This window comes from Anser brachyrhynchus (genome assembly GCF_964034855.1).
Source record: "Anser brachyrhynchus genome assembly, chromosome: 15".
NCBI lineage: Eukaryota > Metazoa > Chordata > Aves > Anseriformes > Anatidae > Anser > Anser brachyrhynchus.
Window position 1 is genome coordinate 14,735,404 of NC_137733.1, and position 17,447 is coordinate 14,752,850.

Genomic DNA, 17,447 nt, shown 5'->3' on the forward strand with positions numbered 1-17,447 from the left:
TGCAGCGTTTAACAGTTTCTCCCTTTTAAAGCTGAGTAAAATTTTGTGGGATCGAGAAAAGGTGCTTCAGCCACAAGGCTTTTTCATCCTTTTAAATTTTCAAAGGTTTGCTGCAAACAAGGGAACGGTTGAAGTTTGTAAGGTCACAGAAGGGCAGGGAAAAGACTGGAAAAGGCAAAGCATCTTGTACAATAGGAACTGATGGGCAGCTTTAAGTATAGGCTCTGTTGTATACTGTGTGCATCCACACACATGTAGGTAGTGTGCGTGTATACGATACGTGTATTTCCTGAATGAGGTTAAGGAGCTGGAGTTAATATTCTGTTCTTAATAAATTCACATAAATATTCTGACAGACCACGATTCCTCTAAACTAACAGATGAAAACATTTTTGGTATCTAGATTCCAGAAGGGTTACTAGGGAATCTCTGTGCACACGCATTTGTGTGTATACCTGTTGTGTAACTTGGAGAGTTAATAAGGCTGCAATCGCTGTGACAAACGCGAAAGATGAGGGAAAAGAGTAAGTAACTAGCCTGTAATATGTCTGCTCACTTTTTCCTTGTAAAAGATCAAGTATACAAGTCAATGAATGCTTCAGATGTGTCTGCTAAGGTGTTTTGGTGTGTGTATGTATGTATCTTTTAATTGAGATCAGTGAGGTTTTGTCTTGCCTGTAAATCTTAATATCTTATCAGTTAAGAATCTTATCTGTGGTGAAGTTTCCAGGTACCAGGAAAACAGGAAGAAGGCAATCAGAAACTTACCGTGAACTTGAGACTAATATCTGAAAATGGTTTAACGATTAACAGTTAAGGTGTGAAATGAAATGAGTATGAATTAGCCTAGAATACTGGCTTAGAATACGGTCTTAAAAACTAGCAATTTAGTTTATATGTTGGAGTTGAATGGAATATAGGTGACTTGCAAAGAACGTGCATGTGTGTTGATTTCAGGTTGGTAACATGCCAAGACTGAGTCACAAAAATTCATATCAGAATTAATTTTATTATAGGTATTATCCTAAAATAAAGGTGTGAATTTAGTATAGTAATTCACAGACCTGAATTGTGTTGCTGTCTGTTTTGTTATCCTTCAATGCTATGAGCTTTCCGAGGAAGGTACCAAAATGTGAATCACAAATAAGTCACCTAATGAAAGATTATCATACATTATAGTGAAGCATCCCATATTTAGCTGAGCAGCATTAGTTCTGTTCACCTGGGTCTTTCAAAAACTAAACATACACGTTTCTTGCTTGGGTAAGATTTGCACGCGCTCGTGCTCTAGGTGTGGCATGGTTACCTGCTTTTTTACATACCGTTACCTTGTTCCCACTATCTGGTCTCAACATTTTCACAAGGACGTCAGTGGATATATATGGCAAAGTAAAGCACTCAAGCTGAAACAAAACACTTCACATGGCTTCCAGACGGGGAGGGGTTGAAGACCTTTTGCTACCTAAATTTATACTTTCACCTCTGAATTGTTGTCTTTTGAAATTTATTGTCACTTGCAGCAGTTGATAAAGTTGCTTTCATTCTTCCATGGTTTTCTGTGTTGCCTGTGTTTCTTCTGGCTGATGGCTTTATTTTTAAATAAAAATCTTTTGACTTTTTCTCTGCTTTTGTTGCATCTGTTTAGATGTTTATATATGAAGGGATATGAGGAGAAGTGACTTAGAATAATGGTAGCCTATTGCCAGTATAGAAGGTATAAAAGGCAAAGAAAAATGTTACATTGCAAGAGGCCTTTTCATTATTGAATTACTTTGCCTCTGAACCCCCAAGTAAGTATTTTGTATTCCTGGGTCAACAATGCAGAATAATAAAATTTAATAAGATGACATGACAATTCTTTTAAGCTTCTGGTTCTTCCCTATAAAAGAAAAAACCCTATACTTCTACTGGATGCATATTTTAGTTTTGCAGTGTAATCAATTTTGTATGTGTATTAAGATAAAAACTGGATTAAAATACACTGATAAGAGCTAATTAAATGTTTGCTTTGATTTTTGGCGGAAAAAAAGTTAAATAAAAAAAAGTATCTTCAAACTCTTGAATTGTTTCTTGCTTGTTTTCAGAGGGGGGAGTAGTAGCGTATAGAAAAGCAGATACCTGGAAGGTAGGAGCAGCAGCCATCCTAGAGGAGTCTAGTAAAAGGGACATTCATAGTGAGGAATGTGGGACATCGTGGCAAAGTTGGCAGTAGTTTAATCTGAAATGTCTAGGCATTGTTTCTAGGTCAGTAGATCCCAAACTTCTTACGAAATTGAGGCCCGTTTTTGTTAGTTTTGTGATCCCAAATGCTAATGTGAATATGAAATTTGTAACGTGCATTTGCATACTTAACTGTTATAGTGTTTTTTACTGAATTTTCCGGTTGGTGTTTCAATTTGGGCTAGAGCCTCAGAGCAATTTAGTTTAAAAATTCAAATTACACTAGTTTGAAACTTACAGACCTTACCAGTGGGCTCTCTTTTTCTAGGATCCTGAAACTGAGCAGCTGTCTTTTGTCTTTCATTAGAAATTCCTGCCCTTCCTCTGTGTTACAATCAGGCCTGTGTAACCTCCTTTTTATTGGTGCTTGAGGTAATTTGTCCAAAACCTATTGCAGTCTTTTTAATGACATTAAAAGTGTTGGCATATATACAACTGTATTGTTCACATAAGTATGCTGAACCAGAGGACGTTTTCTCAAGAGTCCTTAATCAGGCAGTGGACAATTACGGCTTTTACTAAGCCAGTGTTTCTGTTAAACTTTCTGATTCTTTACACCAGAAATTCATTCTGCTCTGAATAAGTGGCTTATGTAAGGTGATCTCTTGTTGGTTTTGGTCTTGACATTCATCACTCACACGTGTAAATCTAGAAAGCTTGGAAAAGCAAGGAAGCACAACATACGGCTACCCGTTTTGATGGTAGAGTGAACATATTAGTGCACACAAAGTGCCCCATTTATCTAATACTCTGCTAGAATCTAATATTCTAGCCTTTTTTATTTGACTGGTCTGTTTTGGGGTCTTTTAAAAGTACAAAATACGGAGGGCAACATTAGATTTTATTTTTCAAAACCGATACTTGAATTTTTCAATTTTTTTTATAATTGTGCGTAACTGGTGGTGCATTAGATAATGGGGTAAATATTATATAACTCTGAAACTGGGTAGCTTAATTGTGATTTTTTTTCTAACATGGCATAGTGTTTCGTTACTGGTCTCCATTGCAATTAAGGTCCTCCTCCCTTTCTGTGTTAACATGTTAAAGGACTTTACGTCTTCCAGATAGCAGGGTGAAAACCCTGGTGGCCCAGACATTACACAAGGTAATGTAAGCCATCCTTATCCTTTTCCACAAAACGATTGTGGTTCAAATACACAAAGCAAAAGAATAAGATAATGAGACACAGGAGCAAGATGACAGCTAGTAGACGTTACGCAAACTTCTTCAAAGTTATCGATCTCTTTACTACTTAGCAGAAGTAACAAATTGACGTAATGATTGAAAAAGAGATCTTGAAAGAGGAGGAAAAAAGGACACAAAGGACTAAACGATAGGGGTAGAGGCCATGAAGGATGAATGAGATATGGTTAGAAACCTTCCCAATCTTAATTTTATTACTGAAGTTAGAGGTGGAGCACTAATCAGAGCCCATGTCTGATACCGTTGCAACTTCTAATTCCACCTCCGCTGAAGCTGGTGGGTTTTTTGCTGCTCACAGTTGCTGCAGATTGCAGTTTGACTTGGGCATGGTGTGGCTGGAGCTGGTCGTGGCACCGTCAGCGTGGAAGATTTACCTTTGCTGCCTGGTAGCACGGACGGTGGAATTCCTGCCGTGTGGCATGTGGTTATGCTTATTTACGACTTCAGAGTAATTCGGTGCTGTTTCATGCAGGCCACCTAATGTGGTAATCGTTTCCTTTGTTTAAAACTAGTTTCCACTGTAGTGACATTATTTTCATAGTATTATGTATCCAGAAATAAAAGGAACTTAGAAATAAAATAAATGAGGGATATACTCCAAAGGGAAGATGGTGATGTACTACTCAGCTGTTTGCTAGACGCAGATTGTATTTTATTGTTACTATTTTATTTTCTGTTTTTCTTTTTGGCTTTTGTATGTTTCAATGTGCTGAAAAACAGCCGTTTGCTATGATTAATTTGCACTTTATTCCTCCCTCGGTCTATCTACAAGCAAAAGGTCATATCCCAGTTAGCTGATTTATTTTGTTTATTGGCTTTATTTTCTTTAGGGTTGTAAAAGAAAAATGTTGTTAACATTCATATGTCCATTTAAAAATAACATTTTAAACAAAGCAAATTGTGAGATACCTAACCTGTGGAATAAACTACTGTGGAAAACTGTGTCCCTGGACAAGTATCTTTTAAGTTTTCTGTTCTGTTTGAGTTCTCAGCTGGTTTTTAAATAGGTGCTTTCTAATCATTTTAATGGCTTTGAATATATAAGTCATAGAAAAAACAATTCAAACTTGTATATCATCTTAGGATTACAGTACAGTAGTAGTTTTGCATATAGAGCAGTCAGTGACTGAAATTATGACTTTTGGTTACTTACGTCTTTGTCTGAAAGGTAAAAATTTCCAACAATTTTGAGGCAGCTAGTGCTTTGTTGTCTTGCTGTGCCAGAAGCGATTGAATAAGTCATACAATCACTGGAAAAAATTGTTTTTTCTTTTTTTCTTTTTTTTTTTTTTTAAGATTATAACATATAGATATTTTGTTGTGGACTGCATAGAAGAAAGAGTGCCTAACTTGGAAGCCTGCTTGTAAAATGTCTTCTAGTTTATGAACTCATGTCTTTTTCCTCTTCCCCAACTTCCCTTCTGTTTTGCAGCCATAGACCTGTTGTATGGGGGTATATACTGCTTTATGTGTCAAGATTACATATACGACAAAGACATGGAACAAATTGCCAAAGAAGAACAACGAAAAGCTTGGAAATTACAAGGTTTGGTTTTCCTGCCTGAATTTCTTGTTTGTTTTTAATCATACCTGTCCCTCCCATTTGTCAATGGCAAAAAACAGTAAGGGGAAGAAAAGAGCTCTTTAGAAATAGCTGTGCAGGCCATGGGAGAGAGATGTTTAGTGCTTTCCAGGAGTTAGACTGTTAGTTTTTAACATGTGCGCCGCACCTAATTGTAGGTATTGTAAAAATATATTAGCTTTAATTGCAAAAAATATATATAAAAGATCTAACATTAATCCTGCAAAACGTGCATAATATCAGTCAGATCTGTACTAGGTAGAAAATGTGACGATCTGCTCCTTTAGGCTAATGTGTAGGTGTTATAGGCAAGAAGTCTGTTCCCCTCACATGAAATGCCACCTTTGTGTGTGATTTTTGTTTTTGTTTTTTAATAGAACGTGCCAGCTTACTTTCACACCTGTGCTTTCACGTTACACGCACAGTATCTATGTAGAAATATTTACACACAAATATATGTACACACATTTGTTTTATTATTCAGTTTGCTTTCCCTAATTTTTTCTTTTTTAGCCTTCACCCCAACAGTGGTTTCTCACTACCAGTGTACAATGACAGGTAAGAGGCGTGGGCTGGCGACGCACTTCACTAACAAGCGTCCCTTTGCTGATTATCCTGCCATTTTAGACATGAATCACAGTTAAGAATGCCAGTTTTATCATGCAAATTGTTTTCCTCTTGTTTGGATAAGTTCCAATGAGTGAATAATTACAGCAGACTTAATTTCATATGCCCTTCCCTTGACAGAACTACTCCAAAACAAACCTTTTGTCTTTTTTTTTGGAAGGGAAAGGAAGTAGCATTTACCTTAAACCGAGTAGTTTTTAAGCATCAGTGATAGTAGCTCATCATCCATTTTCAGTGGCCTCTAGGGGTATGTTTTCTTAAAGTGGGAAAGTCTGTATTTGAAGACAGACAACTTCCGTCCACTAATGTCTCTTAGTGAATCCACGGCATCCTGTTTCAATGTGACAGCCTTAGTCAGGGCTGATATGACTTCAAACCATTCTTAACCTCGTTTCCAATTTTAAAAATAGCAGCTAACATCGTATTAACTAGAGCTTTTCTGATGGCCTATCAAAAGTACAGCTGCTTTTACTTAGTTCCTACTACAGATCGCATTCTGCTTTCTGTTTATTCACTGTTTTGAAGGAGTTCAGTCAGAGGAAGGGAGGACAGTGAGGTTGCCAGTGAGTTCTCAAGAAAGTACAGAAGATAATGCTTTAGCATAAAGCACTTTTCAAAGCAAGATGAAGCAGAGATGTGGTTTTTGGACCTTGCATTTAGGCTATGCCCCTCTTCTGAAAGCTCCTTCAAACCTTTCTAAAATGTGTTGTTGTCCTGGGTCCCAAATTAGTCAACTACAACAGCGTAACACGTGCTCACGATGCTCCAGAAGAGAAAGGCCTCGCACTTCCTTACTTCTGAATGTGTAAATTCAAAGAGCGTTTCCTTAATTATGTCAGCCGTAATGAATGATACGCTTGTGCCTTCTGGACCAAGAAGCAGCCAGTTTGTCCTCCGGCCTACTCCCGGCTGCTATAGCATGTATTCTGAGGTAGCTGCCGCCTGCTGCTTGGTGGTTCGTCTTGTCCCCTTGGGCCGTGAAGGCATGTGGTCAAGGGAAGACTCACTGAGGGAAGAACTGCCAGGCAGAAAGCCTCCTCTGTACTGGTTAACTGGCCTCTGTACTGGTTAACCGGCTAGTGAGTGGCACGGCATTTGTTTATATATACACACACGTATATCTATGTATGAATGCACATTGCATCTTCTGTCCCCAGAGAGCAAATCTGTAATGACCAGGGAGGATGCAAGGTGGAGGAGTAGACGAAAATACATTCTAGATTACTGGAGTGCATCCTATAGACGTTTTTCTTTAAAGTTGTGGCAAAAAAGCTTTTTTTTATGGCTTTGCATTGTGAAACCGTGCGTGTTTCTTAGCAAAATCTATCTGAGGAATGAAAAAGAAATATGTATGTGAGAAGTAGTAGAGAATTAGGCCCTTCTTTCTCCATTGCTAAAATCCATCTCCTTCCGTCTGAAAAATCATGAACTATAAAGTGGGAGGGAACCCTCCCTCCTCCAAAATGAATGACAAGATTAGTACATGTACATATTGTCTCATTTTTATATTTCCATGATAGAGTTAATTTATCTTAGATCCTGTTACCAACTAAAAGAACTGAAGTATGCAAAAACTGAGATTGCCTTAAAAATTGAAGTGTAAATGTTGTGTATTTTCAAGCTTCTACCTACAGTATTTGAAGGGTATTAATATATACTTTTAATAGATGCTCACATAACAACATGATGCCTGGAGAAGAAACTTTAAGAAAAACCCCAAATATCATAAGAGTCATTTCATAGTCTTGTAATGTTAAATGTTATAGTACGATGAGTTTACAGGCCCAACTGTAGTTCAGGGTTATGTGATATAACTCTGAACAAGTTGTAACTCAACCTTTTTTTTTTTTTTAATTGAATATTCTTTAGTAACGAGAGAGATGAGAATATACTGGGCCCTTCATTCTATTTAATGTCTGGATTTTTTGGTGGGGATGAAATGGGGTTTGCTAAAGGATTGCAAAGTAAGCAATCTGTGTTAATATTTAGTTGCAAAATTGTGATTTTTATAAACTAGAGCCTTAACTGTCTTCTACTTCATTCATCCATATGTCCCTGATAAATTCTCTGAAAAATGAAAATTTGTGTATTCAACCTAATAAAATTAATTCTTAGGTGGAGATTTCATATCCTAACTTGAATCTCTGGTTTTTCATCTTTAAAATGATGAATACTCACTCTAATAACGCTACTTTCCCTTAATTATAAAGAGTAATCTATGCATGTTTTGCAAATCTTTAAGGTAATTTATATTGGATTTTTTGGCATGTTTGTGGGTGTTATTAAACCTTTTTTTACTACTATATGTATTTTTTAACTTTAAACATTGAACCATCCCTGATAAGTGGATCTGTTGTGGTTTTTTTTTCTTTTTCCAAATTTTCAAGGGTAATGAAGTCTAAAGTCTCAATGTTCTTGTTAAAGTATACGGCAGGAACAGATTTTTTTTTTTAGTTTCTGTCTCTGGCTTAACTTGTGCTCTTTCTAATGAAAGGGTTCTGTGAGAAAGTTTTGTATGTTTTGCGCTGTGTTTGTGACATTAACTGTACGTGTTTTTCTGTTTTGATTTCATTTATTTTAACTGAGCTATATTCAATTCACCCAGAATCCTGCAAAGTAATCCAGTCTGTCATATTTAACTTTACTCGAAGAGTTGCTCTCATGAAATGCTTTTGTTGCCATCCTCTAGAAGCATTTAAGCCGTATAATTATATATAGATATATATATTTATATATCAGTAGTCTTACTGATGTGTGGGACTATTGCATGCCTAAAGTTGAGCGCACATGTGTTTCCAGGTGTTAATTGCTTTTAATTTTTTAAAACCAGGATTTTAACATATCTGAAGGTTTTTTTTTCTTTTTAATTTTGAGATCTCATCTTGCTATCAGACGGTACCAACTTCGGCAATATTTTTAAAGTGTGGTGAAACCAAACACAGGAATTTGAGTTTATAGTGGACCAGTGCAAGAGCTGGTGCTAACAAGGCGTTGAAAATGATTTTGAGCTTTTTTTTAAAGACCAATTCCTATAAATTCCTAAGGGAATATTACAAATATGAAAAGGTTGCTGAAGACATCCAATATAAAACTTATTGGAGGCCAGCGTTCTGTCATATGTTAACTGTCCATATGTGTGTCTCTAAAGTTGCTTCATTCAGTGTTTGCCTATGCATACTATATAGTGTATTCAAAGCACTGTGGCTGTTTGATCTCATCAGTCTGTTACGCAGTAATTAGTTCCTTTTCTGTTTTCCTGGGTGTGGAGCTTGATGCTGAACCTTGGATAAAGGAAAGGGACTGTATGATTCTGGTATTCTTTCTTATGCTTCTTGCATAATATATTGTTGAATCAAATAAAGTAAAATAGAGAGGTGCATCCATGTAAATATGAATTTTCTTGTCCTCAGGAATCCAAAAATGAGACCTTTTATTGCTAGAACCTGGAGGGTCAGTAGTAACTATGAATTGAACAGTTTGGGGTGGGTAGGTTCTGACAAGCATAGCTATTTCTGAAAGTGAAGATCAAAGAGCTATTAAAATTTAATGTATATTATGCAGAATGTGTAAGCCTCTAGCTATATTTTCTACTCTCCTTCTTTTCATATGTATGATTTATAATTTATTTTCTGTAGCACAGCACTGCTTCTGCTCCATACATTCTGTGAAAAATAACTCTTAATTGACTTTAATCCTCAGTTTTAGAATAGATTGCTTGTCATCTTATTATTCTTTATTTTTAATGCCCAGATGCTTTTGTGACTCACTATAATTGACCTTGCATAGTAATTTTTCTGTGCTACATAAAGCGCTGCAGCAATACTTAGCTGGTCAGCACATGAGTCTGCATTGTTTTTCTTGTATCAGATTTACACTGAACACAGCTCTGCTTACTTCAAATAAATTCTCTGCACTACTTAACTGACTCATTTCTACTGCACTTCCCTTTGAACAAAAGAAGTGTATTGGAAATAACAGTGTTAATGTTTAAACAGAATACTGACAGATTATAGCTGCAGCTCATGAGACAGGGCAGATAAGTGTTTGGAGAGTTTGGGTTGGTTGTTGCTTTAAACCTACTAATTGTATTTTTAGGTAATATTAGATACGTCATTGAAAGTGAATCTTTTAAGTACTAAAATTGCTAATATCCAGTGCTGCATAAGGAGAAGTTATACTTAGTAATAATATATCATGAAACAGGTAGTAAGAAAATATACCTGTTCAGTATATCTGAATTACTAATTTCTGCTGTTCATCTGTAAAGATTAAGACTGTATCTGTCCATTAAGTTGGCTCAGTTTTGATTTATTTAATAACGAGCCAGAATTCAGTGATGAGATTTCTTGGTTATCCTTTACCTTCTCATAAAATCATTTCCTTTTAACTGAAAGAAGGATTATAATCCAGTAATGGAAAATTAAATTGGGCTAGATATTCTTTTAGTTTTTGTTTGTTGGAAGGTTGGTTGCAGGCTTTTTGAGGATTATTTTTTTGGAAATCCGTCTCCTTACATAGATTCTGTCTCAATTACATTGATTCTAACTTAATGGACAGTATGTTAAAAGTTGTAACTTGAACAGAGTTTTTAATACTTTTACTAAACAACTTCCTGAAAATTTCTTTTCATCTGCTTAGGCATTGGAGAGAAGTATTCAACATGGGAGCCAACCAAACGAGAGTTAGAATTGCTACGACATAACCCCAAGCGGAGAAAAATAACCACAAATTGCACCATAGGTAAGTTCTAGAAATCCTTTCTGAAACTGATTCTCAGCCACTTGAATTTTCAAAATTGTGTTGTTCTTCCACAAATACTTTGTACCTGAGTTTATTATAGTGGATTTCCTTAAACTTATTATGTTATTCTATTGGTTATTTTATACCTTTTTTCTCACTGTAGAAGGATGTCTGCTCTGTCACTTCAAATACTGATGATAGTTCATCTGTGTAACAGATTTTTTGGACAATATTCACTTAAAGACTTTAACAGAAATTAATGACGTTATCTCAACCCAGGCTTCATCAGATCCCATGTTAGATGTACAAAGGGAAATCCTCTAGTTTCCTTAGTATCCTCTAGTATCCTTAATTATAGAAGTGTTTTGGTAAATCTATCGTCTGCAGACAGAATAAGCAGAGTGATATCTTCTGCTTCATATTTTAAACTCTAAATAGGGTCTCTTCAATTTTGTATTGACTCTGAAATGATGCAGTTTGTTCTCCAGTGTGTGTCAAATGGCAATTTTCAAATGCATTTCAAATTAAAGAGTTCAGTAGTCTGGAGCGAAGAACTCTGAAAGGCAGGCATACCTTCTTACAGCTGGAGAGTGTTTAGGTAAAGGTGACGAAAATGAACAGCGTTTTCCAATTTTTTCCTGTTGTATTTTGGTTGTGGGACTAGGGGGATTAGAATCCCCTTCCTTACAAGTTTTAGGTTATTGGGCATTTTTCTATACCGTTCAATGCATGATAACATTTTAATGGCAAAGGTACAAGGTTGGAAATACAGCTATAGGTATTAGAAGTAGGAAACCAAAGGTTTTTTTCCTAATTTTTAAGCTGCTTATTTTTTAATCAGAACATGTCATATTTTCTACACATTTGCTGTTGTCAAAATACACCAAACACAATCGGTAAAACTATTGCCATGTTTCTAATACAGTAAGTCATAATTAATCCAATATATGCATGTGTTTTTGAAAAAAATGGACTGAGAAGCACAGAGTAAGTTCGTAAGTCGAAAATGTGGATAGAACGGTAACTTTAAAGAAAAGACATATGCATTTGCAGTAGTGGAACAGGAAGGACGTTTGGAAAAACATCTGTACTTTGGCAACTTCACGCAGCCTGGGAAAAAATAAGTAGGCAGAGATTGCTCATATCGTGTTCACAGCAGGATTTTGTGTTCTATGAAACTTCAGTATATTCTGTAAAGACTGTTAAAAATTACTTTAATACCACTGCACAGGACAAAAAGAAAAAATGTTGGCTTGATAGAATTTTGAAGGTGAGTGTGACCTTTCTAAGGAACTGAAGCACGTTTGTGTGTTGTTTCTTTCCAGTTTGAAGGAATGCTATGCTTACTCTTAAACGCCTTTACATTTTTCAGTCTGTTTAAAAAGGACATGTCTGGTTGCATGAAATCTCATACAACACTGAATGGGTGGGGGAGCGCTCATGAAACACAGGGGATAAGGGAAATGACTGATCTCTTTACTTCTGCAGGCATGCTTTTAATAATTTCTCCTACTGAGCCCTGGAGCTGTCTATGCGCTGAGATTTAGAAAGAGGGAAAAAAAATCAAAGCACCCAGGAGACATAATGCAGTTTTGGGCTACAGTTAAAAGCAAAAGACTAGCTTTCTTTCACAAAAATACTTTGGAGGCTTAGCTGAAGGAAGAAAAGACCTGCCATTGTCCTTGAGCCTTTTCTCTCCGTCTAACCTGCTGCTAAATATATATCTGCTTCAGAGTATTTTCCCTTCACTTTCCTCACATTGACTTGTCTGTTTGCAGTTTCAGATCAGTGAAGAGCCCATATGCAGACTGAAATACTGCAATTATCTGGACATTCCCATTTTTCTCTTTCTAATACTCAGTTCTTTTGGCACCAAGTTTTTATCAATTCCATAGCAGATATTAGTGAATCGAGTGTATCTTCTGAGGTAGGTAAGTGGTTGAGAGGACAGGCATAATGTCCAGTTTTATTGATTCTGAAAATGGAGATTATGTTAATAGCCGTCTATGAGCATTGCACATCTGTTGATCAGTCCCGTTCACAAAAGAGTTGGTTAAAGCATAACCAGCTGCCTTTTGCATATAAAATGTTCTCAGCAAAGCTTTTTTAAGAGGGAAAATGGGTGTTTGCTTTCTTCTTCCGTCTTAACCTCCAGAGATACTCTGAGGGCAGTCATGCCCTCAGGAGGAAGCATGTTTTAATTGCTCATTGATAACTTTCTGAAATGTTCTTTTGCTGATAGCAGTTTCAGCATTTGTTTAAGGCAAGGGTATCATGAGCCTATGAAGAGGCTGCCCTCACTAAGTGAGGGGACCGACCAAGCTCAAGTTCACAAGCAAGTAGTTTATTATGGTGTTGGACTGGAAGTGAGAGTGAGATGGTGTCATTCAGGCACCGTTTTCCAAAGCTAGCGTTGCTGTTATCATTAATACCCCCAGAAGATGAGTTCTCCGGAGTACATGTAGTACTAGCTTGGGATCAGCTGGTCTCTGATTAGCATATGAAGTGACTTTGTGGCTGAAGATTGGTACATCAACAATAGGAAGAATTAGACTCCCAAGGCACATGGATAATTAGCAGGAGCCACCTGGGATTCCCATTTGCAGTGTTGCAAAAAGGCAGAGGGGATAGCCTTTACAGAAGAGTGAGCAAATCCTCCTCATAAAGAAGGGGGTGTGCGGAGGAGGAGGAGGCAGAAACAATCGCTGCCGTGCAGTAGCAGGTGGTTTCCTGCAGCTGTGCAAGGCGAAGCAGCATGATGCGGCAGCAGCACGAGGGGAATACATATTGCAGCAGAGCTCCTGTAAAGGTGGCAAGGGAAGGCGAACAGTGGCCTGGAAAATATTTATGGTTCTCCAGAAGCTCTTCTTCATCCTTCAGAGTTCTGTGAGCTGTTCGTGGACAGTTGGCCATGCGTTCATGGCCCTAAGTAGCGGTAACGTGGAGGTTTTAAAAGACTACATCGATACATGGAGTTCTTCTGTGAACGTACTGGCTTTCTGGCGCGTTTTTTTCTTTTAGTTGAATGTTAGTTAAGTTAGCTCAAATAGAAAAGTGGAATGAAAAATGTGTTTCGGTACAGCGTCAAATTTTTAGCTCTAACTCTAACTTGTTGATATGTAAGCAGTAATGGATTTAGGTTTAAAATCAGGACCACGCAAATTGCACCTTGAATCGAAGTCTCTTTTGATGCTTGAATTTCTTGAACTGCACTGTGATGAGGGAAAGGAAAACCTCCTTTAATTAAGACTACTCAAGTGAAAGTTTCCTTGGTGGCTGATATTTTTTTTTCTATCTTCATAATTAGAACTGCCATCTGGTGGGAAAAATGTTTACTAAAAGGTAGGTTTGATAAAATCAACAAATATTATTCTGCTATCAGAGGGGTCCTTTTATCCCTCCTTTACTTTGAAACTCTGACCATTGGTCTCAATTGTGTTATATTTCTGCGAGATCTGAAATTCATGCACATGATAGTAAAATAAGTAATCCCTTTCCCTCAAACCCCTGGAGAATTTTAAGAAAAAATAGAAATAGAGGTGGTAATGGTAAAATTTTCAAGGATTCTAAAACACAAGCTGTGATTTATTTACAGAGCGTTGTAGAGAGATACTTTCAGAAAGTCTTACCAGACTTTCAAAGTTCACCTATTTAGCACGATAAAATACCTTTCTCACTAGAAAAAATGGTATCCTTTTTGTGTATTGATTGTCACTTGAGTGCATGTCACCTATTTTTCCAAAGCTAGTGCCTGAAAGCAATTCACATTGCTGCTATAACATGACTTTGTATGGCTTATCTTCACTGCAGTCATAGGCTGAGTTGTCTATGATTTAATTGTTCCTGAGTAAGCTTAGGGATGGCCACACATCACTGAATTTCTCACAGTGTTTACCTGCTTGGAGTGCGCAACTTTTTTTTTTTTTTTTACGGAAACTTTTGTTACAGAAAAGTAAAAGTCATCTCACCTTCACAAGGGTTTACTAACAAACGGCACTTTCTGAGAGTGCTTGTTTGGTCTTGGGACCAAACCTTTCAGCATCAGCTTTTGCTGATGTCTTTCAGCAAATGAATTGTCCTGTTCATGTTTTGATTTCTTGTCGTGTTCCCTCCATGTTCATGCTGTCCTTTAAGCAAAAGAACCAGCAGTATACATCCCTCTAATACCTGATAAGGATGAAGACATATTACAGCTGAGGAAGACAGCTTTCCTCCATCAGGGGACAGTCTTTTTCTTTTATTTCACCCTCGGGTATGCTCCCCCTTAATTCCAGGCACATGATCCCACCCTCTCCTGGGCATTTACTCAGTCTGTTCAGCTCATTAACCTGGCAGAAAACATTGTGCTTTTTGTTGGCAGGGGTTTTGCAAGAGCAGTGCTCTCCTGTGTTCCTGCGCTCAGCAGCTTGCGGAGGTTCCAGCACACAAAGCTGGTGCGAGGCAGCACAGGACGGGATGCCTGAACCTCCTTCTGGTGACAGCTGCCACATCCGAGCTGTCCTTTCATTCACCTGCCAGCAAAGCCAGCAAAGATTAACTGCTCTTGGGCTTTCAACTTAATAGGCTTGAGGTTAGAGTAAGCCAGGAAGCACATCTCAAACATAAAACAAACTTTTCAGGCTTTTTAGTATCCTGTGTGGGGAAAACAAGATAAATTCTTTGAGAAGCTAGCACCAGTGATACACTGCCATGGCCTGTACTGTTACAAACTTAGTTTAATTCTTTTAAAAAAGTAAGTATGTAATTATGTGAATTCCTCCTTGTCTCTTACAAATCAATCAGGTGTAAGACTGAAATTTAAATGTCCATTTTGGCTTATGCCGTCTACTGTTCCTGCTCTGTATGGATGGGCTCAAAGTTTATGGCTCTGCATTTTTGGCTTTTCCTCAGAGGGAAAAACAGTTCTTAAGAGATAACTAATATAAAATTTTACCCATTTTTTCTTTGATCATTGGAGAATAGTTAAAAATTGTGGGGGCACGTTTTTCAGCTTGTAAAGGTTAAAGAAAGAAGGATACTGATTCCTTTTACAACAAGCTTTTTGCTCAAGGTTTAGGTCTGCTCTCAAGGTAAGGCTGCTGTAACAAGGTGAAGTGTAACAGTACATGCAACATCTTTTCTCCAAGAGAATACCGGGCAATACTAATGGGATGGACTGGAAAAGGAATTAGTATTCAAGGAAATTGTGGCTGGTTTGGGCCATTGTTGGTATTTTTTCAGTTCATCTCTTTTTCCAGTAGTGTACAGGTTGCTGAAGAAACCACCAGACTTAGCTTTTGTAGATCGGGAGTATTCTTAGCAACTCTTGGAAGTAAGATACTTGGATTTTTGGAATATCTATGTACAGAAATAAAACCTATGCCTTTTCTTTCCAGTAAAGATTAACAAAATGTCAAAAACAGTTCTGAGGAGAAGTTACCTTGAAGTTTGAGCTTAGTGATAGGTTGGCATTGAAACCAGCTTTAGCAGTGATGTGCTAAATGTGTTATGGAGGAAAGTCTTACTTTCAGGGTTCTTAAAGGTTTTAATTTTTGTGGCTTTATGTGGGAGCAGTTTACTTCAAAACAGAATAGCAAGCTGAGTAGAACCTTTGTGTGGACTTGATGCTGGCTAAAGAGTAATGTTTTTTCATACAAGTTATAAAGAATTCTTTAAATGTATATATAAATAACAATAAGTGGTAAATGGTTTGACTTTTTCCTTTCCTATAAAGCTTGTTTTGCATGTTTTGTTAGTAGGAAAATAAAATCAGCAAGAGACACCAGTGTATAAGCACCTGCAATAATGTAAGCAATGAAGTTTGTAAAGCTGCAATATTAGTCTCCTGGATATTTACCTCCAATTCAACCCAGGAAGACAGTACCAAGTTAAAACTACTTTGTGCAATAGGCAGATTGAGATTGAGGTTGAATTTTTCTGTTATTCCGTCTTGGAAAACTGCCATACATGTTACTTGCACAGAAAATATTTTAATTTTGTAACTGTGGGGGGCTGAGACAAAGGAAGCTGCACTCTGTGTTCACAGCATGAAAATCCTTGGAAGACAAGGTTCTTGATCCAGGACTTGGATCATGTTCCAAACTTCTAACTCAAGACTCATGTTCTTCCTCTGGATTTTTAAAAGTGGATCCATGGTTGCTGTTCATCCATACACATCGCTTTTATTTCACAAGACAGTGTTGCAATTTGACTCTCCTAAAATTTTCTGTACCTCTTCAGATGCAGCTTCCTCGTTTGGATCCAGACAGGTAGCAGCACTAAAAAGTCCCTTATTCCCCTCCTGTATGCTGATTTAATTTACAAATGTAATATGTTTGCTGACTCAATTATTTGTCTGTTATCTCTCTCTGTAATGGTAAAGTAGTTAACTTTTTCTGTGCAGGGCTTTCTTCACTAAATCATTATGTAAGTTTAATATGCAGTCAAAACACTAGGCTTTTAACATGAAAAACGCAGTAAATGTTAGTCGTCAACATCTCCTTGAACTTTTTTCCTTTTTTTTTGTTTAAAAAAAGAAAAAGGAACGGATGCTTCTTATCAAGAAAAACCCAGCAGTAATGTATAGGCAGAACTTTAGATTCTGGCCCTCTGAACAAGGTATCTTTACTTAGATAGAAGCGATTCTTTTAAAAACAAAGCTTTTCTTGGTATGGGGGGTATATTTTTACTATTCAGTGGTGTAGTCAGTGCAAAGATAGTTTCATAATCTCTAAATCAAGAGCCAGATAAGGAAGTTGAGAATTAACCCACATAGCTACTCTGATTGCAGCCTTAACATGGGCCTGTCTTGTCATGGGCAGAGAAGTACCTTTAGTACCCTTAGCATGAGAAGGAGCTTTTCTGACTAGTAAAAGTAAAGAAACAAAAATCTTGATTTGCCACTGTATTTTAACCTGTTTAACTCCATGTCAGTAGAGAGCATGACATTTTCAACAAGGCCAGCGATCTCCGTCTCAGTTTTGTTCTTTTGTGGATCACTTTTGGATTATATTTACTATGACCTTCCATTCTGCTCTTCCGTTTCTGCTTCTAGAGTTGGGCGTCGTGTGGACAGAAGGTAGATACAGTATATACT

The 17,447-nt window shown here is 37.2% G+C and overlaps 1 protein-coding gene across 8 annotated transcripts in view; it reads left to right on the forward strand.

The window, feature by feature from the left end:
• USP22 (ubiquitin specific peptidase 22) overlaps positions 1-17,447 on the forward strand; it is a 100,027-nt gene that overhangs the window by 44,953 nt on the left and 37,627 nt on the right. For 6 of the 8 annotated variants that reach the window (XM_080557444.1, XM_080557442.1, XM_080557447.1 and 3 more), the window contains 3 exons: positions 4,856-4,969; positions 5,519-5,563; positions 10,271-10,372. In XM_080557444.1, the coding sequence (XP_080413570.1) occupies positions 4,856-4,969; positions 5,519-5,563; positions 10,271-10,372 (261 nt within the window). The remainder of the gene's footprint in view (positions 1-4,855; positions 4,970-5,518; positions 5,564-10,270; positions 10,373-17,447) is intronic. The other 2 variants (XM_080557443.1, XM_080557449.1) reach the window with 1 other exon arrangement.